General features: G+C 51.1%; 4 protein-coding genes across 11 annotated transcripts; 1 reads left to right on the top strand and 3 right to left on the bottom strand.

Moving 5' to 3' along the window:
* Positions 1-2,475: 2,475 nt before the first annotated feature.
* On the bottom strand, positions 2,476-6,558 carry mlec (malectin). Its single transcript, XM_068311239.1, has 6 exons — positions 5,307-6,558; positions 4,759-4,968; positions 3,721-3,899; positions 3,434-3,610; positions 2,834-2,891; positions 2,476-2,759 (listed from the first exon to the last, which is right to left on the bottom strand). Exons 2-6 carry the CDS (start codon positions 4,949-4,951, stop codon positions 2,515-2,517), a joined length of 852 nt encoding a protein of 283 aa, XP_068167340.1. The 5' UTR covers positions 4,952-4,968; positions 5,307-6,558; the 3' UTR covers positions 2,476-2,514.
* Positions 6,559-6,896: 338 nt separating this feature from the next.
* Positions 6,897-16,002, bottom strand: cabp1a (calcium binding protein 1a). Of its 4 annotated transcripts, none has more exons than XM_068310784.1 (7): positions 15,934-16,002; positions 9,104-9,134; positions 8,853-8,996; positions 8,631-8,740; positions 8,463-8,537; positions 8,134-8,206; positions 6,897-8,043 (listed from the first exon to the last, which is right to left on the bottom strand). In XM_068310784.1, the coding sequence occupies exons 1-7, from the start codon at positions 15,976-15,978 to the stop codon at positions 8,018-8,020; spliced, it is 504 nt and encodes a 167-aa protein (XP_068166885.1). In that variant the 5' UTR covers positions 15,979-16,002; the 3' UTR covers positions 6,897-8,017. The 4 variants fall into 4 exon arrangements, with proteins under 4 accessions (XP_068166885.1, XP_068166882.1, XP_068166883.1 ...); XM_068310781.1 differs by lacking the exon at positions 15,934-16,002 and adding an exon at positions 12,730-13,362; XM_068310782.1 differs by lacking the exon at positions 15,934-16,002 and adding an exon at positions 11,063-11,404.
* Positions 16,003-17,308: 1,306 nt separating this feature from the next.
* asphd2 (aspartate beta-hydroxylase domain containing 2) lies at positions 17,309-21,157 on the bottom strand. 4 transcript variants are annotated; one of them, XM_068310296.1, is made up of 4 exons: positions 20,966-21,157; positions 19,292-20,342; positions 18,849-18,962; positions 17,309-18,756 (listed from the first exon to the last, which is right to left on the bottom strand). In XM_068310296.1, the coding sequence occupies exons 2-4, from the start codon at positions 20,154-20,156 to the stop codon at positions 18,626-18,628; spliced, it is 1,110 nt and encodes a 369-aa protein (XP_068166397.1). In that variant the 5' UTR covers positions 20,157-20,342; positions 20,966-21,157; the 3' UTR covers positions 17,309-18,625. The 4 variants fall into 4 exon arrangements, with proteins under 4 accessions (XP_068166397.1, XP_068166398.1, XP_068166399.1 ...); XM_068310297.1 differs by having other exon boundaries at positions 20,970-21,157; XM_068310298.1 differs by lacking the exon at positions 20,966-21,157 and adding an exon at positions 20,570-20,659.
* A 675-nt stretch (positions 21,158-21,832) lies between these two features.
* ggt5a (gamma-glutamyltransferase 5a) lies at positions 21,833-26,358 on the top strand. Of its 2 annotated transcripts, none has more exons than XR_011035036.1 (12): positions 21,833-22,128; positions 22,637-22,764; positions 22,892-22,987; positions 23,143-23,329; positions 23,404-23,564; positions 24,193-24,339; positions 24,411-24,541; positions 24,930-25,111; positions 25,189-25,280; positions 25,355-25,461; positions 25,583-25,722; positions 25,796-25,934. XR_011035036.1 is itself a non-coding variant. In XM_068310969.1 (12 exons), exons 1-12 carry the CDS (start codon positions 21,965-21,967, stop codon positions 25,940-25,942), a joined length of 1,653 nt encoding a protein of 550 aa, XP_068167070.1. In that variant the 5' UTR covers positions 21,837-21,964; the 3' UTR covers positions 25,943-26,358. The 2 variants fall into 2 exon arrangements, 1 of the variants encoding a protein (XP_068167070.1); XM_068310969.1 differs by having other exon boundaries at positions 21,837-22,128; positions 25,612-25,722; positions 25,796-26,358.
* Positions 26,359-26,560: the final 202 nt, after the last annotated feature.

Raw genomic sequence — 26,560 nt, 5'->3', positions numbered from 1 at the left:
CACGAGCCAATCACGACAGACTATAATACTGTGGCCCCGCCTCCCCCGGTAAACAACTCACCTCCGATTTGAAAGCACGCTGGTGTCCCATCATCATGTGGGTGTATCAACAAACAAACAGTTGTTTACAGGATGCATTTCTGTAAATAAAGGGAAACTGAAGAGGACAAACAGGAGACGTTCTGATAAAATAGGACATTTATTAGAAAGATTTATTGGCATTTCTGCAGATATTTGCCACATCTGAGAGATCAGACAGCCCCGCCCCCCCAGCGTCACCTGAACGCCTGACGGGTTTCAACCGCCTCCAAAACTAAAGGTAGCAACAAGCACGCCAACCGGATCGCCGTGGATCACAGGAGGTGGTGGGGGCGTGGGGGGCAGGGGAGTGAAACCAAGAACCTTCAGCGTCACATGATCAGAGTTTGGATGGCATGACGACAATTCTTTGGTTCTGAGGCGAAATGGAACAGATCTTCATCCCCGCTCCCGCCCATCTGACGATGACGAGGAGGAGGTCCGAGCGCCGGATGAAGGAGGCGGCGAAGCACGACGTGTTCAACAAATCAAGGCAACAAAGACAACAAAGAAAACAAAAAAAAACCACACAAAAACACACGAGGCAGTGCAAAAATGTCACACCAAGAACATTTCAAAAAGAAAAGAACAAAACCTGAGGAAAAAAAAAAAGAAAAAGACATCAAAGTGCCGTAAAAATCATCTCCAGATCAGCCCCCGCGTTTAAATTACAACAGAATGGAAAAACCCCGCGTTTCACTCATCACCTCATTTATTGGACGTTCACACAGTTCGTCTGGCTGCTGTGAAGTTTCTCGATTCTCCGACGTTCCTCCCCGGAAAGAAAGGCCAAGAGGAAGTTAAAAAAAAACCCAAATCAAATAAAAACACCAAAGCCCGAACACCTGGCGACGACGCGGAGACGTGAGATGCGTTGTCCCGGCATGAGAAGCGTCGTCCTGGACCGTATATACAAACGCAGACCTGAACCCGACGGACGCTTTGGTGCTGAAAGGCTCCCGAACCCAAAGACGTTTTCTGGCACTCGCTTCTCCAACAGGGGAGGAGAAATAAACGGGGTCAGGGGTCAAGGGTCAGGGGGTAGGCAAGCACGTCCATTGATAACCGTTTGTCGAGTGTATGGCGAAAAGGTTAGCGACAAAAACATCCGATGGAGGGAAACCAGACCAGCCGACGCCATCGGCCAAACGTGGACAAAAAGTTCAAGGTGAAGAACTGAAATTTAAAAAAAACAAGCATCAAAGTAAATGTCCATCCCATAATTCGGGCGCCATCTTGCAGATCGAGGCGACTTCCTGTTCGGATGAACCGCTCCGATCAAAACAGCAGTTTGGAAAAGACGAACGTGAGAAACGTCTTGTAAACATTAGATTTTCTCCCGTTTCTTGTCCGATTTATTACATCATCACTGTAGCTCCTCCCACAATCAAGCACAAATTAAAAGGAGCCACGCCCCCCCTCACCGGTGCACAAACGCTTCCATTCCAAACCGTTTCCAATTAAAAAAAAAAATTTAAAAAAAGCAAGAAGACATTCTTTGGTGAAACCAAAAGGCATGAATGAACCAATGAAAAGGCAGAAAAAGCAGCGACGAAAAAGATCCGGAATCCAGGCAGCGTTCAGACCAAAGGGGGCGCCGCAGCGACGCTAGCCGTAGCACTGCCGCGGACGTGCTAGCGTTAGCTACAGCACTATATGCAGAGGAGCTAATGCTAGCTGTGGAGCTGCTACAGGCATGCTAACTTTAGCTACAGCTTCTGCAGACATGCCAACGTTAAATCTGCTTCCAGCTGAAGCTAATCAGGTTAGCTTCAGATGCTAAATGGGACTCATCTAACAACCAGGTGCTTCCTCAGGTGAGATGTCACTTCCTGGTCATGTGACTTCATTGACTGAAGTAATTCTGTGTGGCTGTAAAGAATTTATCCATGATTAAAATCTACTGAACTGAGGGTCAGGGGTCAAAGGTCATCTTAAATCTGGGCACCAGTGGGTTTGATGTTCCGTCTCACGGGTCGTCCCGCCCCTGATTTGGTCCGAACGGGGCCTGGAAGGCTCCAGATTCTCCCTCTGAGGCGTACGCGAGTTCATGCCGTCGCCCCCTACCTGCGAGGAGGAAGAAGTGCCGCCGGCGTCCGGCGGGTCGAGCTCAAACACGCAACATCTGAGAGGAAAGACGGGAAAAAGCTGAGCGAAACCGGAGCCTCTCGAATGAATTCTGGTCTCGTTCCACGGTGAAGGTCGCTATGGCGACAGGCGGCGCTGACCTCTTCCTGCCGACGCGTGGAAACGGCCGTTCAGACCGCCGGCAGAGGCGAGCGTCCTCAGCAGCTTCGTCCCAACAGTTTTGTCCTCAGGCGTTTCGCTCTACCCGTGCTGCTGCCGTCACCGTGACGACCACCCCCCCTCCCCTCCATTCCCCTCCCCCCTCCCGTCATAGTCTCACATCCGTCGTCTGGCCGACGGACGGACGCCTCACAGCCGGCAGAGGCAGAACAGCGTGGGGATGAAGACGCCGAACGCCACCAGGATGGGGAACATCAGGCTGCTGTTGTCGGCGGCGTACGGGTTCGGCGTCCGCGGGCCTGACTGGACCCGGTACTTGGAACCCGCCGGGAGCTTTTTCTTCCCCCCTTCCTCTCCTCCTTCGCTCTCCTCATCTTCCTCCTCCTCTTCCTCGTGCTTCTCCAGGCCGGGGTGCGGCTGAAGTTTGGGGACGTCTGTGGAGCGAGACGTGAAGCGTGAGGTCGGTTCGTCGTCGGAACGGAGACGCGTCGGAAGCGTCGGGACTCACCTTCTAGGGTTCCCTTCATCACGTACAGAGCGCAGACCTTGGGGTTGTCATAGTAACCCTAGAAGACAAACACATCGTATTAGAATCCCATAATTATAATTTCCTCACAAGAATTTCCCCCTGGAGACACGTCGCCCAACTTCTCCCACTTTGCCCCGCCCCTCAACGTGTTCCTGATGCTCTGAAACGTTCGTGTCGCCATGGCAACACATTCCACGATTGATAAAAGCGTTTCACGCCTCTGGAGCTCAGAACACAAAAATACCTCCTGTGTTTATTCTACATTTGTCACAACATTAAAAAAACCCACGTTTGGTGCAGGTGGACCGGTGAACACCTGGAGGCGCTGGCCTGCTTCTCCTGCCTTCTTTCAGTCCGTGGGGAACCAATCAGAGCTTCAGCTGCCTTTTGTTTTCTTTCTAGAAACCTTGATGGCGAGGCCGTTGGAGCGTCGACAGGAAGTCGTTTAGGAGAAACCCCGGTGACGCACGAGGCCGCGGAACGGAAGCAGTTTGACCTTCAGCTCCCGACAAAAGGAAACCGTTCCCGACACGTTCCTGCTGGCGCCGATTTACGACAAACGCGTTGAGGAGCGCTCACCTTGACAAACTCCACCGTCAGTTTGCTGTTGAAGGTGGACACCTCCCCCTGGACGCTCAGCTTGCCCCGCCGGATGGAGAAGGGGACGATCTCGTCGTGAGCCGTGCTGTGGCCGACCCGGTCGAAGATGTCCAGGTCCTTCACCACCACGTGTCCGTTCAGACGCACGTCAAACACCTGCAGAGAAAACACGCCGGTCAGCAACGGTCAACGTGACGCCCAACGCCGACAGACAGGAAGTCGGTCCAAAACATGAAATTCCGAGCGATGGCTTCTCTGATCCGTACCTTTTGCTGCGACTGTGCGAAGTAAACCTCAGCGTACTTCATGACCAGGATATAGTCGCCCTCCTCCCAGATGGGAATGTCGTATCCGAACGTGTCCTCGTTGTAGCGCTCCGTCTGGTACAGGATCTGGTCCTCCGGGCTGGAGCGCAGGATCGGCAGACGCACCCCGTAATCAGAAGCTGTGGAGAAGAACCAGGAACCGTTACCAGGAACCGGATCCGCAGAGATGTGACAAAGACGCTCACAAATAAGAGACGGTTGATGGTGGAATCTGGGCGAGGCAAAAAGAAGGAATTTCCAACGGCTGCCACCGGATTCCTGAGGAGGCCGATCAGAACCGTCCAGATCAGACCCCGGAGGGTTTGGATGCTCTTCTGTGAGGCCATGAAACCAAACTGGACCTTCTGGTCCTCAGCGATACGGAGAGGGTCCGATGGATTCCATCAAGGATCAAGAATCCTGGAAGAAAACGTCTCCATCTGTGGAGAAGATGACGCTTGATTGAAGACTTCCTGGTTCCAGAAGACGTCCAGAAGACGTCCTGAGGCGCCCGTCGTCTGACTGGAATCTAGAAAACCTCTGGATCTGATTGGCTGCAGCTGGAATATTCTAGAAGTGGAGGAAGGGGACTAGATTCATCAGGAACCAGAATGTGGATCTGGATCAGGGTAAAGGGTTTCTGGATGAGCCGGAGCCACTGTCAGAACCAGGATCCAGTGTTTCCTCACTTTGATCTGAACACTCTAAACCCGATCCGATTCGCGTTCACATCAAAAACGGATCCCCTTCAGCCCGGTGACGTCACCGTGGCCCACGTCTCCCAAGAAGGACTCTCTGGTCAATCTGACGTCATCACCTCCTTCCACTGCATGCTGGGAGGAGGAGGAGGGGGAGGGGGAGGAGCTGGGCTCTGAATGCTGACTCCTCATTAGTCCACGCCCCCTCCCCACGGGCAGCCGGGACTCCCGGGGGCCGCAGATCACACCTCCACGGGGCAGGTGAAGCCGGGAGAGGCCGGGGTCACACAACACCACTCACCTTTGCCGAGCTTCCCTTCCAGGGGGTCCTTTTTGAAGAGAATGCCGTGCACGTCCGTGTGAGCGTCCCCCCCGGCGTTCACAGCCCAGATCACCCGCTCGGAGAGGCTGGGGCCGCCGTCATCCGCCCGGCACCGACCCGCCAGCACCGCCGCCAGCAGCCCGAGCAGGAGCTGCACCGTGAGCCGCTGCATCGCCACACAGCCCGGCCCTGCACGGACACACACACACACACACACACACACACACACACACGGACACACACACACACACACACACACACACACACACACACGAACCACATAAGGTCAGCTAGCAGCAGCTAACCAGTCCTGATGACATGCAACCTGATATGAGTTAGCCAGCATGCTAACGTTAGCATCCTGCAGTTATATCAAAGCAAACGCGAAACATGAAAGGAACTAAAAAAAAACAAAAACAAAAAGTGTTTGAATCAACAACAACAAAAAATCCCCAAAAACCAAAAGTGTGTTAAAATAAAACGCTTAAAAGAAGCAGACGTTAGCATTAGCATGCTAGCTCACCTACCTGTCTAACCGGTCTGGGAGCCCGGCTGTCCTCAACGGAAATGTCTCCGACTTTCCCCGGATCTCTCCACCCCGGCAGCGGGGGCCTCGTCCCGGCAGGGGGCTCTAGACTTCACCGGCTGGAGGTGAAGCTGGAGGTGGGTTCGTGTGTTCGTGGCCGCCGCCGCCCGCACTGCCTTCATTCAAAGCGGGCATCCGAGGCGGCTCTGCTAGCTTAAAGGGCTGCAGCTAGCTGGAGGCGGGGCCGCGCTGCCGAACCAGACCCCGGACCGAGTGAGTGACAGGTGCCGCGGCGAATCGCACCCTGCTTTGAATAACCACCGGGTTTAAAAGCGAGGAGAAACACGTCAGAGTTTGTTCGGATGTTGAACGGTTACGTGTTCTAACGGAGCCGAGCGTTCAGACGCGGTTTAACGCTGGCGGACGGGCAGGAAGATCCGCTTTTCTCAGGTGAAAGCAGCGTCCAGCCTTTCCTGAGTTTAACCTCTCAGGCATTGGAAGGAACATCTGTACTCACCCAAATATATAAAGATAATATTCAAATTAATTTTTTTTTGTATTTCGGTGAAATACAACTACCATATGATCTAAGGAATAAAGGAATAAAGCCTTACTCTTAAGGAATGAAGCTGCAAGGTTTCCTACAAGACAAAAATCGGGAATTAAAAAACACGGATCCTTCAACCTCCAATAAGTTCCAGGAAGGACATTTGAGTGTCAGTGGCTTCACATCTTTGTCCTTATAAAGTGATTTATCAAAGGAAAAAGTGAGATAAATTTAAATATAAAACCATGTAAATCTAATTCAACTGGCTGAAATGTGTTATTAAAAAAATAAACGACATGTTTCCGCGGAGAAACCTCGATAACCACCCCCTTTTCCCGGTATGGTATAGTCCGAGCTTTATCCAATCAGGAGAGTCCAACGCAGCGCGTACAAGGTTGCCCGAAAGGAGTGAATGGAGATAGTTGCTATAGCAACTGGAATACCTATACGGACGACAGGTGTTTCGTCGGCTTTATGGCTGCTCTTTAGAGAACGCAGCGCTGGCTTACACACCTTGAACCCCTCCTCATCCTGGAATGAAGCGAACACACAGCTTCTTTGTTTGTGGTGCATGAATCAATTTGAACATACCAACGTTTACAATTTGCATAAATATGTTTAACAATTATGTCATGTACCTGTAAAAACTACTAAAGTGTACAAAATGTGTTCTGGAAATGTATGTTACCATCTAGATGGGGCCAAGTCTGACACCAAATTGTTGCCATGCAAATGCAAAAACTTGAAAAATAAAATAAATGTAACACAATTCTGAAGGGTATATGCGTGGTTTCTTGGCTGTACTTTTTTTTTTTTTTGACGGACAAACTCCAAACTTAAATGGCTTAATTTTAGTATTTTACCCCAAATTGAGAGAAATAAAAATGTTAAAAATCAACTATCAAACAGCAGTCCTCTGGCATAGCAGAGTTCAAAGAGAAAAGAATGAATAATTTTTTAATTATGCAACAGGATAGAAAAAAAAATCTTGCATTTTTTTCTTAACATCGACACAAAAACAGGCTGAAATGTAAATGTCTTTTATTTGTCTACATTGACTTAATGAATTGTTTACTTTGCAAGAGGAAAATGCAAATCTGCATATTGAATTTAACTAATTTCTCTCTTTGGCATGCATAAAAATTGCTTCAACAACACAAATGTGTGGAACAGAATCACAATCATGTGGACATCGACATTCATTACGGGTATAACGTGATCACAACCGCTGGACAGTTCATCTGGGACGCTCCGGCTGGCCTCCAAACTGACAGGAAACGTTCTCAGAGCTACGAATTCAAACTGGTGAGCAGTGAAGCTGCTGCCCACACACACACACACACACGCTGCATAGGAGTCTGCAAAGCACAACACACTAACGCCAGTTATCTCTCTGGGTTTAAAGGACCAGTTCACCCAAAATAAAATTTAAAAAAAACCCAAAGAAGAGGAGGTGCATATTTATCTAAACAGTCAAATTTAATCTTGATGCACTTTTTAGCTTAGCAGCTACAGAAGATTATACGTCAAAAAAGGGGCGTAAATAATGTTTAAAATCAAAACGACACACGAGATGAATGGCGTTTGTATTTTTAAACTAGTCCTCTTCATCTTCATCGGTTTAGGAGAACGCTGGATTTTATTTTTTTGGGTGAACTAACCCTTTAACAGCTGAATGCCTTCCATCGAGGACTGCAGTGGAAAAACCAGGAATGTGATTTGCGCTTTCATCCAATCACAGACGGTCACACAGGTACGACACACAGGTGTTCTATCGCCACACGGGTTCCCGTGTGCAGCAACGATGGCACACGGATGACGTTCCACTATTTATGTCTAATTGAACACACGCGTGGAGACGAATGGACATGCGTTGACGCGTTACTCTCACCCCAACAGGACGTCATTTAGAGGGAATTAAAGTGCAAAAACACATAAAGTTGGACAATCGTCAGCTAGGCTACAGCAAATTCTGCCTCAGTTGAACTGGAGACGTTTCAGGAAGAACACTTATTGATCGAACACTTATTGATCGAACAGGCGAGGCGACTCTGTGACGCCCAGGGGCGTCCGTTCCAGTGTGGTTCAGATGGGGCTCAGAGATCCAGGATGTCCTCCGAGGAACCCGGAAGGACTTCACATTCAGGACGCGTCGGCTCACGGCCTTAGCGGGACATCATTCGAACGAACTCTGTGGAGAAAGAGAGGAAACGGGAGGCTGACAAACAGGCAAACAAACAAACAAAAACAACGAGTTATGAATAAGACGTTTGAGACGTACCCTCAAAGTCAACGAGTCCGTCGCCGTTCAAGTCGACGTCCCTCAGGATGTCCTCGGCTTCCTTCAGACCCACCTGAGAACAGAACGCTGGTCACCGTCCAATCACACCAGACCGGTTCAGAACCGGTTCACACCTGGTGTTAGCGTACCGTCCTCACGGGTCAGAATCCCGGCTCGCTGGTTCGATAAGACTCAGCCAATCAGAGCAGGCATCGCGGTCAAAAGAACCCAACGACACCAGGTGTGATCCGTGGGGCTCGGAGTTCGATCGGCCCGCCCAGGACGGACGTCCAACACCAGGTGTGAACGGATCAGATCCAAACTCATACCTGTTGCCCCAGCAGCTTCCTCATAGCATCCCTTAGCTCACAGGTGCTAATGGCGCCGTCCCCGTTGGTGTCAAACTGGGAGAAACCACATTTAGGAGTCAAAACCTCTGGGCGTGATTGAACCTCTGGGTGTGATCGGGGCGTCGGAACCCGACCGTCTTCTCTCACCTCTCGAAACGCGTCCTTCAGCTCTTTGATTCCGATCATGTCTGCGGTTTCGGCGAGGAGCTTGGGGCCCATCAGCTCCACAAAATCCTCAAAGTCGACGTGACCCCCCACTGGAGAGGAAGAGATTTCAGAATAAGAGCACATGAGGTGCGATGGATGGATGGATGGATGGATGGATGGATGGATGGATGAAAGATGGACGGATGTTGGTCGGGCGCGTACGGTTCATGTTGATGCGCTGACTCAGCTCGATCAGCTCCATCTCGGTGGGCATGAACCCCATGGTCCTCATGCAGTTCCCCAGATCCTTACAGCTGATGAAGCCGTCCTTGTCCTTATCGAACTCTCTGAAAGCGTCGCGCAACTCTGACGGGAAAATAATTCAAAACGAGAATTATTTTTGCCGCCATAAAGACGAGCAGAACTTCCTCTTTTAGTTTTAAATAAGTCGTTTTGATGGAACAAAAACCCACCGTCCATCTCCTCCGGCCGCAGCTCTCTGTCCTGTTAAGAAACAACATTTGATTAGTGGTCAGATCTGAAACGTGAGGAAACGGCGTCACGGATCAAAACCAACCGTTCAAACGAGCCAAACCCAAACCGACCCGGTTCTGCATTTCATTTCCTGACAGGAAACTCTTCATCACAAACCCTCGGAGGACGACCGGGAACCAGTTCACCCAAGAATGACGACCCTTCTGTTTGTTCAGGGCTCGCCTCCTCTGAACGCAACCTTTAAAGGGCAGAAGGAAGGACGGAGACATCCCAGAATCCTTAGGGGTTAACAGCCAGGAGTCTAAACAATTGGGGCTCTGACGTCGGGTCTGAAGAGCCGTCGGAACCGATGACGTAAAGCAACCGACGGTTCAGTCCAACGGGTTTACTGCACGCCGCGTTGAGTGAAGCAAAACATTAAAGGGTGACGCTTGTGGAGATGCTTGCCTCGGTCACATGACCACCTTCTTAAAGGGGCCCCTCCGGCCGCTAACACAGAATACATTAGCGCTAAACTGAAACTCCCAGGCTAGCAGAACCAACAAACGTTGGTGTGACGTCACGAGGACGCTGCTAATAAAGTTGATACAAACTGGATTCGTGTTTATTATCATATTTAGAATGAAAAGATGGGAGCCAGAGCAGAACCGATCCTCTGACCGATTTAAACCTCGTTTAGTCGGTTTGGCGTTCGGATCCTGGTGGATGATGGATGTTATTTTCCATCTGGCTAAAGGAAAGTTAGCTTTAATGCTAATAAACAGATGGAATGAAGCAGACAGACTTCCCGCACACACACACACACACGCCTGTGTGTATTCATTCCTTCATTTCCACGCCCAGCAGAACGCAGGTTGGCGTCATGGAAACAATGGATTCCCAGTCCCTCCTCCTGATTGGACAGCACCTTTCAGGAGAAGGGGGGGGGAGAGATGCTGGAACAGCAGATAAAGACCAGACAGATGTGTTCAAGTCACTTCTCTGTGTACAAGTCAGGCAAACGTGCATCAACCAACAGCTGACAACTTTCCAGTCATCGGTCATAACAGTTTACTCTCACGCCGTCACGCCGGGCGTAAACACGACCCGGGTCACGCGGCCGTCTGTGGACATTCAGGAAATAAAGTAGATCCCGATCACGTGCGTATATGTTTAACAGCAGCAACCAACGAGCTTCTGCACCTTTGTCGGCATCCTCTGACCACTAGAGGGCAGCGACGAGTCAAACGTTTCCCCAAAGACCAACAGCTGAGGACGGAGGGAGTAAATAAAAAAATTGGCAAAGACTTTTGCTTGAGGGCGACGCCATTAAATTTCTACCTCATACGTCGGAAAAATAAAAATAAAGTTTAAGCAACTTTACATCTCTCTGCCACAAATATCGGAATTGTAAAATCACTAGTAAGCTGTTAAAAGCACATATGTTACTGTAATTAATCAGATTAAATAGTATATTATCAGCCCTGTGACCCAAAATGAGGAATAAACAGCTAAAGATGAGACGACAAAATTTATTCTGTTCTATATTAAAAAAATAAAATTTAATTGTTAGCGTAAAAGATTCATATTAACCAAATATTATTAATCAAATACATTCATTAATAAAGTTCAGTACAGAACTGGAAATGGTTATCTACAATTCTTTCAGCTAAAGTTGAGTCCCCTGGAACGGATTAACGCCGTAAACCTGCTACACTGCCCTCCAATGGTTTCTGGTGGTACTGCTCCATTTAACCTGGGTCATTATAACCAGAAATGTACCGACAAAATCAAGTTTTTAGGTTTTGACATTTGCAATCTGACCTGAGTTCAGTTTGGATCCCTGTTTTTATTTGTTTGTTCATCAGATCCAGAATGTGTCCTGAATCGGATGATGTCGTAGCACCATTTACAATCACTGCACACATCGTGTTGAAGTTAAAGGATAAAGTCTTCACCCAAATGACACCCGGATCACGAGCCGGATCACCACCAGAACCCTCAACATCTCTCCTGAGCGCAGAGGAGGCGCTGGAACCGGTTCCTACCGTCGTCTCCGGCCAGTCGAAGCAGCTCCCCATCCCGAAGAGAGGAACCAGCAGCGACCAGGACGACGTCTGCTCCGCCAAACCTGCAGCTCGGATTTTGTGAGGGATGCAAACTCTGGTTTCAGCGAGACCCATGACGACACCGAGCTCCAGCTGCAAGAGTCTGAGCGCCAAAGGGAGAGCAGCGAGGGCCGAGGAAGAGGAGGAGGAGGAGGAGGTGAACGGCGGGGCGAAGGAGACTCATGCCTATTAAAGGAGACGAGGCTGAACCGCCGGCTGGAGCGCGTTTCACGCCACGGTCGCACCGAGCAAACTGTGAAATCATCTGCGAAGCCGACGTGTCAACCAAACAGGGCTGTAAACAAACCGCCTGCAGGAACATATTGTGTAAACAAATCTGAAAGGTGGGGGGGGGGGTCAGAGGGGACGGGGCCCCACCAGAGGGCCCCCGATAAGATATTTGAATTTGAATTATAGAATTAAAATGTGCATTTAATAGAAAATCAATCCGACCACTGGTCCGATTTGGGGATGATGTCATTTTTGTGACAATGCTAGCAGAATGCTAACCTGTTGTGTTGTCTTAGCATCCTGCTAACATCATTATATGCATCAGTTTCTGCATCCTGCTAACATGCTAACATCATTATAAGCATCACATTTCGCAGCACAAAAAGCCCTGCCCCTGATTGGTCGCTGAGGTTATTTACTTGTTTACTATTTCTACGTCAGGCGTATCCATGGTTACGGCAGGAACGCAACGAGTAGTGGAAATTTGAGTGTGTTTATTTATTTTTCATCAATTATTAAATAAAGAGATTGATATCAGATGTGATCATTGATTATTAAATGTCGTTGTTGTTGTTGTTGTTGTTGTTGTTGTTGACACCCACCCCCCAGCACATCCGCCCCCGCCCGATGCAGACAAACACAAGGTCACCGTGACCTCCAGCGGTCACATGACCAACATCCGATCTGCCACCGTCACGCTACATCAAGACTGCAGGTGTGATGTCATCGTCTAAAGGTCATGAAAGGTCATCATCAATCTATCTCTGAATGCATGAAATCCCAGCATGCATTGAACGCATCGTTGAAACAGCAGCGTGACCCTGAACGCATCGTTTCTCATCAGGTCAACCTGAAAGATGTCAACGTTAGCCACTTAGAGTAGCATGTGTTAGCGTATTGCTAACAAGCTAAAGAAGCTGGCTTCCTGTCTGACCTGCCGTCCCTGATTGTTTCTTCTGTTTGGAGAGACGTTTGATTTACGAGGGTCTCAAACGCACCAGTTTTAAATGATGTCACCATAAATCCATCCATAACTCCTTAAACGGCTTCATAACGACAGAAATTAGACGTTAATTAATTTCAAACAGATTCTTCAGTTTCCTCTGATTAAAGCTGCAGCCTGATCATAAAGTGGGGTTCAGGGGTGACCCCCCCCCCCCAGTTCCTCCTGGGCCACCAATGCTCTCTGAGCGCCCCTGGACGTCCCAAAAAGAACTCCTGGATTCATTTAAATCCTAATTTAATGATGACGTCAGCGCCCCCCCCCCCCCCCCGTTGGTCCTCACCTGTCCGAACAGAGAGCTCAGGATTGTGCGTAAATTGACGTCGGACGCGGAGGAGGCGGTGCTGGACCTCCGGGAGCGGCGGGAGGAGCGGCTGGACAGCGGGACCAGCGGGCAGGAGGACGGGGCCGGACTGCTGACCTCGTCCCCCTCCTTCGGGTCGCCTCCCGGCCCCCCGTCGTCCTCCGACAGGGAGGGCACCTTGGGGACCGGGCGGGAGTGGCAGCGCCGCTCCGGCTCGTCGGGTCGCGGCGGCCGGTCGTCCCGGTGGTGCTTCCTGCGGTGGTGGTGTCGGTGTGCGGGTTTGGACGCCCTGCAGCGCTCCCGCACCCCCCGGCCCCCCTCCCCGTTCGTCTCCGGCGCGTCGCTGGCGTGAGGCGCGTGGAGTTTACCCGTGACGCGCGCGTCCTGGGTGTCGGTGGGCGACGGGCGGCACAGGGGTCTCCGGGCGCTGGTGTCCCCCTCCGCCGGCCAGGAGGAGTCCTCGGCCGCGGGACGGTGGTGGTGCTGGTGGGGGCGGTGCGGGTGACTCCTGCGGCTCTCCGCCGCGCGGTCGTGGGGGCGCGCCGGGCGCGCCGCGGAGGAGGATTTCAGTAAAGAGGTCGTGGATTCCGACTTCGGGAAGGAGGGGTTCATCGTCTCGGCGGCTGGATCGTCGACATCTCGAACATGTCCCTCCCCATGGCCGAACCCCTTTAGTTCCAGGATGGATCTCCGCACCTGAACGCGGTGCGGCAGCGCGCACGCGGCGGAACGCGTCGCCGCAGAGCGCGTCATCCGCCCCATTGATGAGAAAGCCGCCACGGGGGGGGGGGGGGGGTGACGTGTGTGTGTGTGGGGGGGGGGGGGGGGGGGTCGTGAGATGAAACCAACTTTTCCGCCCTTTCCGCAGGAGCGCGATAAATAAAATAACCCATAAAACTAGTCACGTGACAACATCTATTGGGTGGGGCTGTGGGTCATTTCCGGTCAATTCAGCTCTATTTATGTTTAATGCTGTCACGTGACATAATATGAAAGCGTGTTTCACTGGGATGGATGGACGTTTTGGTTTTTATGGTCGTTCTGTCTGGTGTCAAGTGTTACCATGGGTGTGTATTACTGGATGACGTCATCATCATCAGTGGTGACATCATCATCAGAGTGGAGGGCAGCTGGGAAATTATTTATTAATCTCCTCTTCATTTTAAATTTAGCTAAGTCACTCAGTTTTTCCTCCGCTTCCATCGTGTTGACATGAAAACAGTCATATCTGTGCTAATAAGCAATGCTAACCTGGAAGCTAACAAAACGGACACTTCCTGTCCAGGGAGGAGCAACAGAACTTTCAACCAATGACCTCATCAGTTGCAGCTGAGCTCTTTGGGCACTTCCTGTTAACCAGGTGTTTTCTGTTAAGCCCCACCCCCAGGAATAAGAAAGCACGTTGTGCCCCGCCCACCCTCCGTCATGCATGCTCAATGGGCCCCACCCTGGAGCCAGGCCCGGGGCTGGGGGTCGTATGCGAGCGCCTGGTAGCCGGGTCTCAACCCACCCAAGGGGACGACATGGGCCCAACTTCTGGTGCACTGGCGTCACACCCGGAGTGTACCCTGACCCCCCAGTCCGCTGGGATCGGCTCTAGGAACCCTGCGATAGCGGAAGAAGTGGGTATTGAAAATGAATGAATGATCCAGATCACCCCCCAGGAGACCCAAACGAGGGTTCTGATTGGCTCACGAGGAACCCGACAGACTAGTGCTTCTTTTTCTCCAGCTGTCTCGCTAAAGCCTCCACGATCTTTTCGTATGTCAGCGTCTTCTCTGACGTCAGGCTCATGGCCGCCATCCCTATGTTTCCGAACTGTTGCCTCAGGTCTTTGTGGACCGCCTTGGAGATCTTCCTCACGCGGGGGCCGTTTAGCTTCAGCGTGATGTCCGACCCTTGGAATTTGGTGACGAGCAACGACGTCAACGAGTCGATGATGTTCATGACGTTCTCTACTAAACTGCCCTCCCCGTGAAAAATCTGGCTGACAGCGGCCGCCACGATCCAGTGGCACCGCCATTCCAGGTCGTTACCTGATTCGTCGGGTCGTGGGACGCTTGTTTCCTCGTGAGCTTCTTCAACGACAACCGGCTCACCAATGGTCATGTTAGTATCTGCTGAGTCGTCATGCTCAGCAATATATAGACGACATGACTGGACTTCAAAAAGACAAATCCCGTATTATTTCTCTTTTATAATGTACATATTACAATCAACTAGCAGGAGACATCAAAGGCTTGATCTACTCTCGTTTGAGTGATACTAAAATCAAGCATTAACATTGTTACATCCCGCTTCAAAGCGGCGATGTATTGTAACTGTCAGTGTTCGTCCGTCCGTTCGTCCACCAGATATCTCCACAAAGATGGAACAAAAAGCACATGACTCAGGCAGCAAAGGGGATAGAAATGAGATGATGACCTTGAGAAAACTAGGTCAAGGTCAAATTTCAACTTTTGTACACTCAGGAACCGGATAAGACAGAAAGACGAGGGAGAAGGCCAGTGTGAGTAAGACCATAGAACAAAGCTAGTGCTTTGATCAATTACAGTAGGTCAGAGTGCATAGGTAGATTAACGCTACTGATTTGATTTACCACGCACTAGCTTTGATCCATGGTCAAACCTAGTGGATAGCTTTGACCTACCCTGAAAGGTCAAAACTACGCACTAGTCAGGTTCTACTTTCAGGGTAAGTTGAGGGATGTTCGCAGTCTCCGACTGCCTTGGTTCTACTTTATTATGTGGAATGAAACGCAGGATATTTTGGTACTAACTGCTATCCTAGCAACAAGACAAAGAAACGGGCTTTACTCTACGTCCATGGAGTTGACTGAAAGGTGTGAAAACAGGAACGAGTTCAGTTCAGACACACAAGTCACACCCAAAATAGCATCTCTCTCAGCTGTTCCTCCTCTTTCATCATGTTGACATGAAAACATACCAAAATCTGTGTTGATGCTAGCGATGCTAGTCTGAAAGCTAACTGACATAGGTTCTGGACCAGAACCACCTACAGGTTTTGGACCACCAGGACCACCAACAGGTTCTGGACTAGAACTGATGTTGATTGGCTGATTAAACCGCGGCTGTTCTGTTCTTCTCTGTTCTGATTGGTCGGTTCATGCTCCTCTAGAACTTGGACCTCCCCTACTGGTACTGACCAACACGTCTAACTCACCGTGATCTCAGTGAGGATCTGTGAATCTGTTTTTAACGACGTCATTATCCAGTATTTTAGCTCTGCTGGTTTCGAGCCTCCAGAGGAAGAAGAGTCTGCAGGCCTCCGCCCCCTGGTGGCCGGACCCGGACCCTACAGCTGCTGAACAGAACCGCGGTTCTCCCGCTGAGTTTAACAAAAGAGACGCGTGACACCAGCTGTAAAATAAGAGAGTCCACCATTTATTAAATGTACAGAAATACTGTTCAAAATCCACACAAGAGCATGTTAAAGGACAATTATTCAATCAATGTAAACAGAACTGCTGCCCCGCCCCCTACGGCGAACACTGCCCCGCCCCCTACTGCTAACAATCCAGGAATGACTTTCACAGAGGAGCGCTTCATTCGTGACCTCCTCAGCACCACCCGGGTGATGTTTCTGAGTCCAAACACTCCTGGAGCTTCACGGCAAAACGACGACGATGAAGACGAAGAAGAAGGTAGTGCGAAAATATTAGTTGTATGCAAATATTCAACATGTTGTTGAGGAAAAAAAAGGTGTAAATAACAATAAATATGCTAAAAAAAAAAGAAAAATGCATGTGCAGCTTGCAAGGCGTCAAATTTATTCTGTGCAAAATTAAATAGTTTGCACCTTTTCGAAGCATCTTCTCCCAGGCGAGGAGCGCGCTAACACATTTAGCTTAGAGGCTAAGGTGTTTTAGCATTAGCTCACCGCGCCATCTGTAGGAAATCACTTTATGTCTGTTTTCTAATCGCAGTCTTTGTCCTCATCGGGAGTTTTAGCGCGAAGCTCCAGAAAAATCAGGAAGAAACGTTCTTCTAAAACGTGAGCGCCGTTAGCGATAGCGTTAGCTCAACCAATGACAGGAAGCTTCAACACTTCTGAGAATTCCCTTCTAATAGAACAAATCTGCATGACTTTATTTAAATATTGAAAATTTCATCTTTAAATTAGAACTTTTTTGTAAAATTCTGATTTGATTCTTTAAATTTGACATAAATTTACAATTTAATTCCAGTTGTTCCGAACTGTAACCTTTTTCTTGTGATACCTGGACTTTTATTTTTACGTTTGTTTCCTTATAATGAAAATTTTTACCCTTAATTCATAAAGATATTTTCTTTATTATGACGTCATTAGTTCTCACTCTGGCGCTAGCGCCAACGCTGCCCAGCTGATTTATTTGCGGGTGAACCTTTCCTTTAACAGAACCCTGGCTCTGGGCAGCTCGGTGTAAACAGCTTGTAAATAATCACACGTTGTAAACATCGGGGTCGACTGACGGGCGTCTGGAGTTGCGTTGGACGTTTAAAGCTGCTAAAGGCTCCTTTTTTTGATTGTGCACATAGATCAATGAGGTGCTGTGGGATAATTGAGGATTGTGGCTTTAATCATACGTTGCTGCGAAATGACAAAAGAAAACCCATCACGGAACGACAGAGAGAGCACGTCATCAACATTTTTTTTTTTTTTTTTTTAACGGATTCTACAAATGTAAATCTATCAAAACGACTTCATTCGTTTTAGAGAGCGAAAACCATCGCTGGAATCGAGACGACAAAGTTACGGCATCGAAGACAATCATTGGAAAACACGTCAGACCGATCGGCTTCTACCTCGACCCTATTTACAGAAATACAAACCTGATATCAAAGACAGCCGAGTCACAAGACTTTAGTAAAGTTACCAAAAACGCTTCCTGTCCGGCGTCGCGGCTCCAGTGTGCTCCTCTAACCACGTCTGGTGACAGCAGGACGGGTCGCCACCCCAGCAGGGGGCGCCACCAGACGCCGGCGCCCGCCAACATTCGTATCCGGACCGACATTGGACCTCCGTTATCAGAGGATGCGCTAAGGGGTTGCTATGGCGACACCTCCACAAAAAAATCTTCTTTTTTTTTGGTTTGTCAGCCGTTTAGTTTAAATCTTCTCAACGTTTTAGCTTTTTTTTTTTTTACTTCACCAGAATTACATGAAAAAATCCACTTATTTCGCTAAAAACACACAACTACCAGCGAGACGATGACGTCTGGAGTCGTGTTTGTTAGATTTTGGTATTTATTGATCAGGGATTCAGATCCTGTTCTAGATGTTAGCGGTGATCGGATGGAAATCAAGCATTAAGAAATAGAAACAGAGCGATTGAATTTTTTTTAGCCCTTGTGGAGTAAATGGAATTATTAAAGTATTACTGCCTAGACTAGAGCTTCACCAGGGAGGAACCGTTTGTTGGCTGCACTGCCCCCTACAGCTTCAACTGGTACTGCATCTATTTTCTTAAAAACGACTTCAGCTTCGTAAAAATCAACAAAAAGAACTCAAATCTGTTTTCATCTGCGAGCCTTTGAGCTCTTGCCCCGCCCACATCTGGAGAACCTCGACGCTGTTTGGCGACGGTGACGCTTAGCGCCACCTGGTGTGAGTTTCTGTGATGATTTCCGTGTTTTTTCAGAGGAAGTGAGAATGAGGAAGATGTTTGGGCGCGAACGTGTGATTTCCGATTCACAATAACCGCGAGGAAAAAGTAAAACGTGGTAAAACGCTGATAACTAGAGGCCCAACGGTCGGTCGTCCGCTATGAGACTATGTACACAGTGAGTGTGAGAGCTGGTCTGGGGTCAGATTTCGCTCCTTCGTCCTACAGACACGGCCCCCCCCCTCGGTCAGACATGGTTTCTCACTCAAACCTATTTCCCTTCCTTGTCTTCCAGGCGGCCGGGGGTAAAAATGTAGTCCAGCGCTTGCCTCTCGGCGGCGGCCACGTTGGGGTGCCAGAGGTCCACCATGAAGACCACTCTGGGTCCGTCCTCTGCGCCGCCTGCACATAAAAAAACACACCGGTCATCGGGGGGTTGGGGGGGTTCGGATCGTACCGTGTCGGGCCAGTTTGCCCCGGTTGCCCTGTCTCACCCTCGTGGAACGCCCGGTGCAGGAAGGAGTCGTCGAAAAGCAGACAGCTGCCCTCCGACCAGCACTGGGGCTCGCCCCCCACCACCAGCTCGCAGGACGGGGGCACTCGGAGACCTGTCGGACGAAAACCACGGGGTTAACACATGATCTCTGATGTATGACGGATGGGGGCGGGGCAAGGGGACGGGGCATGAAGGGCAGGAAGCAGCTGTTGTACGTCGTCTCTGTAGGCAGACTAATTTAGGGCAGGCAAACGTGTCGCCTACTACTACTATACTCTCCGCCAAGTGATGGGGGGCGGGGCCAGGAGGGGGTGTGGCCTTTTGGTGATGTCACATCGCCACAAGATGGAGATTTTAAAACCGGCTAGGAGCGTTTTGCTGCGAGCTTACGTTAGCGGGTTAGCGTCGCCAGACCCCGGGCGCCGGCGGTGCGGTTCTCACCCAGGTGGCAGCGCAGCCTCACGTTGGTCGGCCCATAATGCTCGGTGATCAGCGCTCCGGGCGTCAGCACGGAGAAGCAGGCGTTCCCAAACACGTTGTTGGCGATGAAGGTGCGCAGCTGACCCAGGACCCTCCAGGCGCGCGGACACCGCCTCACGTTCAGCACCAGCGGCGTTCCCTGGTTCACCAGGTAGTAGGTCCACCACTGCCCCCGCGGCGTGCTGTTGGCTTTCCACCCCGGCGGCAGGGCGGAGCCTCCGCGGGCCGGGGGCTGGTGGTAGATGCTCTCGAATTCGGCCAGCAGGGCGGGGAAGCTCTGCTCCAGCAGCTCCACGTCGTGCCTCTGCACCTCCCTGGAGAAGAACGGCGCCGACGGCAAATCCGGCAGGAAGAAGACCTCCGGGCGCTGGATGGTGGGCCGGCTGTTCAGGTAGCGGCCCTGATCGCGGACGCCCTTGTGCACCCTGCCCATCCCCGACCAGGTGTAGCGCTTGGCGTAGTCCTGCAGGCTGTGGTAGAGCTTCTGGTTGAGGCTCTCGCCGGCGCTGGTGCAGCGGAAACACTCGGCCGACTGGCAGAAGGCGAAGCCGTTCTGCTCCTCCGGCGCCGCGCCGTGCTTCCCTTTGGCTCGCCCGCGGCAGTCGGAGCTCATGAAGCCCCCCACCACCCCTCCGATGCGCCCGGGCCCCGCCAGGTAGCGCCCACGCAGCGGGCTGGAGCCGTGCTCGCGGCCCACCCGGTAGCAGTACCACATGAAGAGCAGCAGCACGCAGGCGGCGATGGCGAAGGCGCACACCTCGCACTCGCGCACCGACTGCATGCCCCCCGCCACCAGCTCCCTCACCCCCTCCAGAGACCACTCCATCCGCTCGGCGCCGCCCCTATCCGCTGCCGGTGGGAGCGCTGGGGATCTGGACGAGGCGGGCCGGGTCTGGGCAGTTAAACGGCGTGCTGATTGGACGAGAGACGTGGCCCCCCCCACCTCAGGCCTAACATTTCAGCGCGTCTTCCCCCCTCAAGGCGTCTGGCGGTGCAGCGTTTCTTGGAGGATCTGGAAAACAAGACAGGAGGACGGATGAGGAGGGGACCCACACAGGGGCAATCTGTTTGCCCCCCCCCCACTCCCCCACACACACACACACACACACACACACACACACACACACACACACACACACACACACACACACACACACACACCCACACACACACTTTACATCCTGGGTATAAACCCATGAGTCACGCTGCCTTCAACTCTCCTCCTGGTGTTTTGCGCACCACCGTGAATTATGTCCACACTTCCTTCCACGGGTGGCGCAGCAGGAGGTGCGTGAATGGATCCTCGTGTGGGGGGGAGGGAAAGAGGGTGTGTGTGTGTGGGGTGGGGTGGGGGGGGGGGCGAGACAAAAAATAAATGTCATGAGTGTGATTATATAATGATAATGGAGCAGCAGCCGGAGGAGTGCAATGCGTCAACCGAACTCCACGGAGCCCCCCCCCCCCCCCCACCAAAAATGGTCGGGTAATCCTCCACCCCACTGCCCCCCCCCACGCCCCCACGCACCGCTTTGATCATCCACAAAGCGCTCTTCTTCCTCCGCGGAACTAAAACACGGACGCGCATTAACGCGCAGACGGCGGCGCGTCCCCCCCCCCCCCACCACCACCACATACCTACTCAGCATTCATGACGGCGCGGGGGCGCACAGGTGTTCCTCCGGGCTCCACTGCAGAGACGGGCGGGGGGCATCGACACCATGACAGCCCGTCGTCCAAGGAATGCGCACTGGAAGCCCCCGGCGGCGGCGGGGGGGGGGAGCGGTCATAAAACGGCCGCCAGACAGGAGCGCAGCGCCGGAGAGGCGGACGGTGTTGTAAATACTGAGGGGAGGGACGCCCCGCGGAAAACAGGGGCCACCGGGGGCCGGGGGCTTCCGGTCAGACCCTTCAGAATAAAAGCAGCCGCTCAGAGACGCGTCACACGTGGAAAACGTTTGGAGGGAAATCCAGTTCGTGTGGATTCTGTCCGCTCCGGATGAACACGGGTTAATAAATTAATAAAGGACTCGTTCGGTCAAACGTTAATCTAATCTAATCCGAATCCTTTATTCCGCATCACGGAACTCCACGTGCTTTTACTTCGAAGGCAGATTACGTCACATCCGGTCCCGACGTTAACTCCCCCTAACTTGGCAGCTCGGAGGTCCGCCCTCTTCCGTGTGTTTTGCCAATCGGAGACAGTGGTAGGACTACACGTCCCAAGATGCACTGCGGTCCGTCTGGCTTCAGAGATTAGAGGTTTCATAGCTTTCCCCGTAAAGGTCTAACTGCAGACCCCTCAACCGGGGGGGGGGGGGTTGAGGGGACAGGCAGCCTTATTTACGCAGCAAAATGATTTAACGTCTGTTAACAATAATATGGGGGGGGGGTAGAGTCACAGACCTGGGGGGGCCCCTCCGTCACGAACAGGAACCAGAACCCGTTTCTGTCAGCTCTGGTAAACAGAGGGGCAGGGGGCAGATTCACGTTAACCACCCCTTCTTGGGGAGGGAGGGGTGTGCCAGGCTGTGCCGCACACGATGAACCAAATGGGGAACCCCCCCCCCCCCAGCGAATCATCCTCAGGTTTCAGAGGAGCCGGAGCGCCTGGAGACGCGGTGCGTCAGACCGGGGATGGCGCTGCCGAAGCCGCGGGTGTGCGCCTGTGGCGCCGCGGTGCTGCTGCTCTGCGTGGCCGCGATCACGGCGTGCGTCGCGGTGCTGACGCGGTGTCCGGAGGGCGCGTTCCGCAGAGCCGCGGTGGCCGCAGACGCCGGGACGTGTTCGCGGATCGGACGGTGAGATTTACGCACCGATTTATGCGCAAAATAAACTTTAAAAAACAAACATTTTTTTCTTAATTAAATCATCATTAAAATGATTTTAAATATTAAAACTATGATTTAACCCATGCGTGGCCGTGGGGGAAAAGACTTTCCTTCTTTGTCAACTTCGAATTTTGACGCGGAACGTCATGACGTCATCTTTTAACATGAAAATGATTATTCTAATAATTCCGTTAATGGAATTTTAACAAACTAAAGACGGAGGGAAACTAATGAGGCGCAGAATCTGACAGAAAAAGCACGAAAGAGCATCAAAATGGTAAAAAAAATTAAAAATAAAATAATAAATTTAAATCAGAAACGTTTAAGAGTAAATAAGAAAAAAGGCAGAAAAACATCATTTTATATCTTCTACGTCTTTGTCACGATCCTTTTTACCACATGTGTTGCCCCCGTGACGTAATAGAGGTAATAGTTATGTACTGTATTTATTTGTGGCGTTCTGACCGGAACTCTTCAGGGACATCCTGCAGGCGGGGGGGTCGGCGGTAGATGGCGCCATCGCTGCGCTGCTCTGCACCTCCATCCTGAACCCTCAGAGCATGGGCATCGGGGGCGGGTCCATCTTCACCGTGATGGACAGTTCAGGTGAACCTCTGATCACAGTAGAACCAACAACCCCACCCTAAATAAATAAATAAAGTATCTATCTATCTATCTTGCTGGTGCCCCCCCCACCCCCACCCGGCTGATCGCTGCCCTTCTCTCCCTGAAGGTCAGGTGAAGGTCATCAACTCCAGAGAGACGGTACCAAGGAGGGTGAAGCCCGGCCTACTGGACACCTGTCCCAAGACCTTCCAGCTGATGTCAGGTACCGGTGAAGGGGGGGGGCTCAAGTCTGGTATTGTGAGGGTGGGGGGGTCACACACATCCCTGAGTCCCTGAAGTGCTCATGAGACAAACATGAGGTTCAAATTAAAAAGTCATGTGTTTCTCACACATGTGTTTGTGTTTCCATGCATCCAGGAAGCGAGTGGATCGGGGTTCCTGGTGAACTCCGGGGTTACCAAGAGGCGCACAGGCGCTACGGGAAGTTGCCGTGGGCAACCCTCTTCCAGCCGACCATCAAACTGGCCAGAGACGGGATTCCCATCCCGTACATTTGTGGCCGATACATCCCGGAGACGGATACCAACGAGACCCAACCTCTGAAGTACGGACACCAGCGGTACGTCTGAAACGAGACCACGAGCTGCAGCCCACCTCACCTCAGTCTCCTTCTTGTAGAAAGCTCTTCTCAGATGACAACGGGAACTTACTGAAGATCGGCGACATCGTGAAGTTTGAGAAACTGGCCGACACTTTGGAGATCATCGCCAACGAAGGGCCGGAGGCTTTTTACAGTGGAAGAATAGCAGAGGATTTAATCCAGGACGTACAGGAGGCAGGTATAGAGACCAGGTCCAATCCCCAACCAGGGTCTGATCAAGTACAGGTGGTCCTCAACCTACAAACAACTGGTTTGTAAGTTGAAATGCTCGTAAATCGTTATTTATTAAATTTCAATCTATAATCTCCATCTAAATTCATTACTACTGTAAATACTACAGTAATCTCATTACTACTCTAAATGCTAAAGTAATGTCATTACTACTGTAAATACTAAAGTTCTATCCCCTCTGACTGACCAGAAACAATTCCAGGACATTAAAACATCCCATAATAAATAAAATCCAGGTTCAGGTCGTTTAGAGTTCGGTCGTTCTGATTAGACGTCAGTTTAAAAATAAAAATCTAGTTTATCCACGTTAGGAAGCCTGACGCTCTGAGATGCTAACAGAGACAACAACAAACAACAACAACAAAAAGCGGGGGGGGGGGTGTTGGACGCAGCAGTGCTGCCCCCAAAGGGGTTGTGGCAGAAAGGGGAACTGCAGGATGATAGTCCGGTATGGTGAAGCGCGTTTGTTCGTATGTTGAGGACTAGCTGTGTTGTGCGCTGCAAGGCGACCCATCAGACCTGCACCTATTTTGTGTGGAGACGCTTTGCTCAGCAGAACCGTTTGACTTGTTCAGGGGGAACGCTCACGATGGAGGACCTGGCGGACGCTCGCGCCTCAGTGATGGACGCCTGGTCCGTTCCTCTTGGGGAGTACCAGATGTACTTCGCCCCACCGCCTGCAGGAGGCATCCTCCTGGCCTTCGCCCTGAACGTCCTGAAAGGTCGTCCCAGATCTGCCCCAGAACCTCAGCGTCTCGTCTCAGACTGACGCTGTGAACGGATCTCTCCACAGGTTACGGTTTGAATTCCGCGGCGCTGACAGACGAGCAGAAGGTGGAGACGTATCACCGATACGTCGAAGCGTTTAAATTCACCAACGCATTCAAGACACACGTCCGTGACCCAAACTTCCACCCGCAAGAAGTGAGTTCCAGAGTTCATTTCACCTCCAGAAAGTCGTGCATCCCTGGGATGCGCTTCAAGAAATGTTGCATCCCAAAAGTAATAACAGAATATACGGTTATTACTTCACAAACGCGCAGACGTCGTGTTGCCGTTTGGTCCATTTTAGTAAGACAGAATCCCGCAGGTGAGTCTAATGTCGAGAAACTCGCACGAGATCAAAACATAGTGGAGATTTCCGGGTTCAAAATTTCAATATTGTTGTTGAATTGTTGGTGTGTCAAAAAATGTACGTCAAAGACGCGAGGACGCACGCAAACGAGAAGACTGGGGTTCAGGTCGACCCAGTGAGTAGTCTCCGTAGCAACACGTTTGCATTGAAATGGTGTGTTTTTCAAACGTCTCCCAGGCGATCAAGAAGCTGACAGATGGAAAGTTCGCCGACCGCATCCGGAGCCTGATCCTGAACACGACCCACGAGCCTCAGTACTACAACGTCACGCCGTTCATGGACGGCGTGGGAACCACCCACATGTCGGTGCTGGCTGAGGACGGCTCGGCCGTGGCGGTCACCAGCTCCATCAACCACATGTCAGTATCGGTCCAGCGACACGTAGAAACCACACGCGTGACGCGTAAATGACTTTTTTGATGGATTTTTCCCACAGTTTTGGCTCAAAGGTTTTCTCCCCAAGAACCGGAGTCATCCTCAACAATCAGCTGAGCGACTTCTGTTGGGTGGACGGTGACATCACGACTGGTAATGACATCAGCAGCACGTTCACGACATCTGCGTGACGCATATGTATGATGTCACGCGTGTTACGGTTGCAGGCGAGCGTCCTGCTTCCTCCATGGTCCCCACCGTGATGAAGTCAAAGTCCAAGACTCTGGTGATTGGAGCGTCTGGTGCGGGGATGATCACCACCGCCGTGGCATCAGTACGTATCCATGGCAATCGCACTAAGTGCCATTAAGAAAAATTGCGGGCGCTCTCCGTTGTCATGGCGAGCGGCGTCTCCGTGAGTTTGTTTGCCGTGTCAGTTGTCTCTTTCCCATCAGGCAGATTGTTTGTCTCCTTCGTCCTCCAGACGATCATCAACCACCTCTGGTTGGGGAGGAGCCTGAAGGACGCCGTCTCCGCTCCCGTCGTTTACGTCGACGGTCAGAACCTGGTGATGTTCGAACCCGACTTTGACGAGGTGACGCCCCCGACGCGGTCAGACACGCCCTCACGCCGTTGACTCCGTCTCAGCTGACCTCTTTGTGTTCCAGGAAGTCATCCGGGGTCTCAAGGCTCGGGGACACAAACACAAAAAGGTGCATATTTTCCGGAACGTGGTCAACGCCGTGGAGAAGTCGGGCGGCTGCATCTGCGCCGTGTCCGACGCCAGGAAATGGGGCGAGTCGGCCGGATACTAATTCGGGCGGGATGGCCTGGGGGCGGCAGAGAACTTCCTGCAGCCATGGAAGCGGCGACAGAAGGGGATTGTCCTGCTGGGACATCAGGGAATGAGGCGCCAGATAACCTTTGAACACGAGCAGACGCCATGGAAACGGCTTCACAGCTGTGGCGGCGTCTGATCTTCACGTTTGTCACTCTGCTCTAAATGTTAACCTTCAAACGGACGTTCTATAAATATCTGTGATACAGGAGACACACAGCCTGCTTTAATCACATTATGCTCTGATTTGTTCACGTTATGAGGTTTGATCTGATTTTCAGTGAATTAGGATTTTTATTTCAAAAAAAGTTGATATTTTATCTCCTTTTGTCGATGAAGATATATCTTTGATATTTTTTTTGTCACAGTTAAACACCAAAATAAAGAATAAGACCCACAAATTGCATAATTTCCTTGGAATTAATAAAGTATCAATTATCTATCTATAATAGATAGAAATAAATAAATAAAATAAAATAAATCACCTGCTCCCAAACTGGTGGTATAAATATCGTCTTCGGGAATGGAAAATGTTTCAAGAATATTCCTTTGGTGAAATAGAGGTCGGACGGTGAGAGCCGTCACATGGTTCTTC

The sequence above is a fragment of the Antennarius striatus genome, chromosome 3, assembly GCF_040054535.1.
Source record: "Antennarius striatus isolate MH-2024 chromosome 3, ASM4005453v1, whole genome shotgun sequence".
Lineage (NCBI taxonomy): Eukaryota > Metazoa > Chordata > Actinopteri > Lophiiformes > Antennariidae > Antennarius > Antennarius striatus.
This window is presented reverse-complemented; position numbering and strand designations above follow the sequence as displayed.

What these genes read in the sequence shown, in the direction of transcription:
- mlec (XM_068311239.1), bottom strand. Translation starts at nt 4,951, where the DNA reads ATGCAGCGGCTCACGGTGCAGCTCCTGCTCGGGCTGCTGGCGGCGGTG. An exon ending in TCGCACAGTCGCAGCAAAAG is followed by an intron (nt 3,611 to 3,720) that starts GTACGGATCAGA and finishes TTTTCTCTGCAG; the next exon opens with GTGTTTGACGTGCGTCTGAA. An exon ending in GATGAAGGGAACCCTAGAAG is followed by an intron (nt 2,760 to 2,833) that starts GTGAGTCCCGAC and finishes CTCGCTCCACAG; the next exon opens with ACGTCCCCAAACTTCAGCCG.
- cabp1a (XM_068310781.1), bottom strand. Translation starts at nt 13,362, where the DNA reads ATGAACCCCTCCTTCCCGAAGTCGGAATCCACGACCTCTTTACTGAAA. An exon ending in TGAGCTCTCTGTTCGGACAG is followed by an intron (nt 9,135 to 12,729) that starts GTGAGGACCAAC and finishes GTTTCTTAACAG; the next exon opens with GACAGAGAGCTGCGGCCGGA. An exon ending in GGAAGCTGCTGGGGCAACAG is followed by an intron (nt 8,207 to 8,462) that starts GTATGAGTTTGG and finishes TTCTGTTCTCAG; the next exon opens with GTGGGTCTGAAGGAAGCCGA.
- asphd2 (XM_068310296.1), bottom strand. Translation starts at nt 20,156, where the DNA reads ATGGAGTGGTCTCTGGAGGGGGTGAGGGAGCTGGTGGCGGGGGGCATG. An exon ending in GAGGCTGCGCTGCCACCTGG is followed by an intron (nt 18,963 to 19,291) that starts GTGAGAACCGCA and finishes TTCGTCCGACAG; the next exon opens with GTCTCCGAGTGCCCCCGTCC. An exon ending in GCACCGGGCGTTCCACGAGG is followed by an intron (nt 18,757 to 18,848) that starts GTGAGACAGGGC and finishes TTTTATGTGCAG; the next exon opens with GCGGCGCAGAGGACGGACCC.
- ggt5a (XM_068310969.1), top strand. Translation starts at nt 21,965, where the DNA reads ATGGCGCTGCCGAAGCCGCGGGTGTGCGCCTGTGGCGCCGCGGTGCTG. An exon ending in CGCCCTGAACGTCCTGAAAG is followed by an intron (nt 24,340 to 24,410) that starts GTCGTCCCAGAT and finishes ATCTCTCCACAG; the next exon opens with GTTACGGTTTGAATTCCGCG. An exon ending in CAAACTTCCACCCGCAAGAA is followed by an intron (nt 24,542 to 24,929) that starts GTGAGTTCCAGA and finishes AACGTCTCCCAG; the next exon opens with GCGATCAAGAAGCTGACAGA.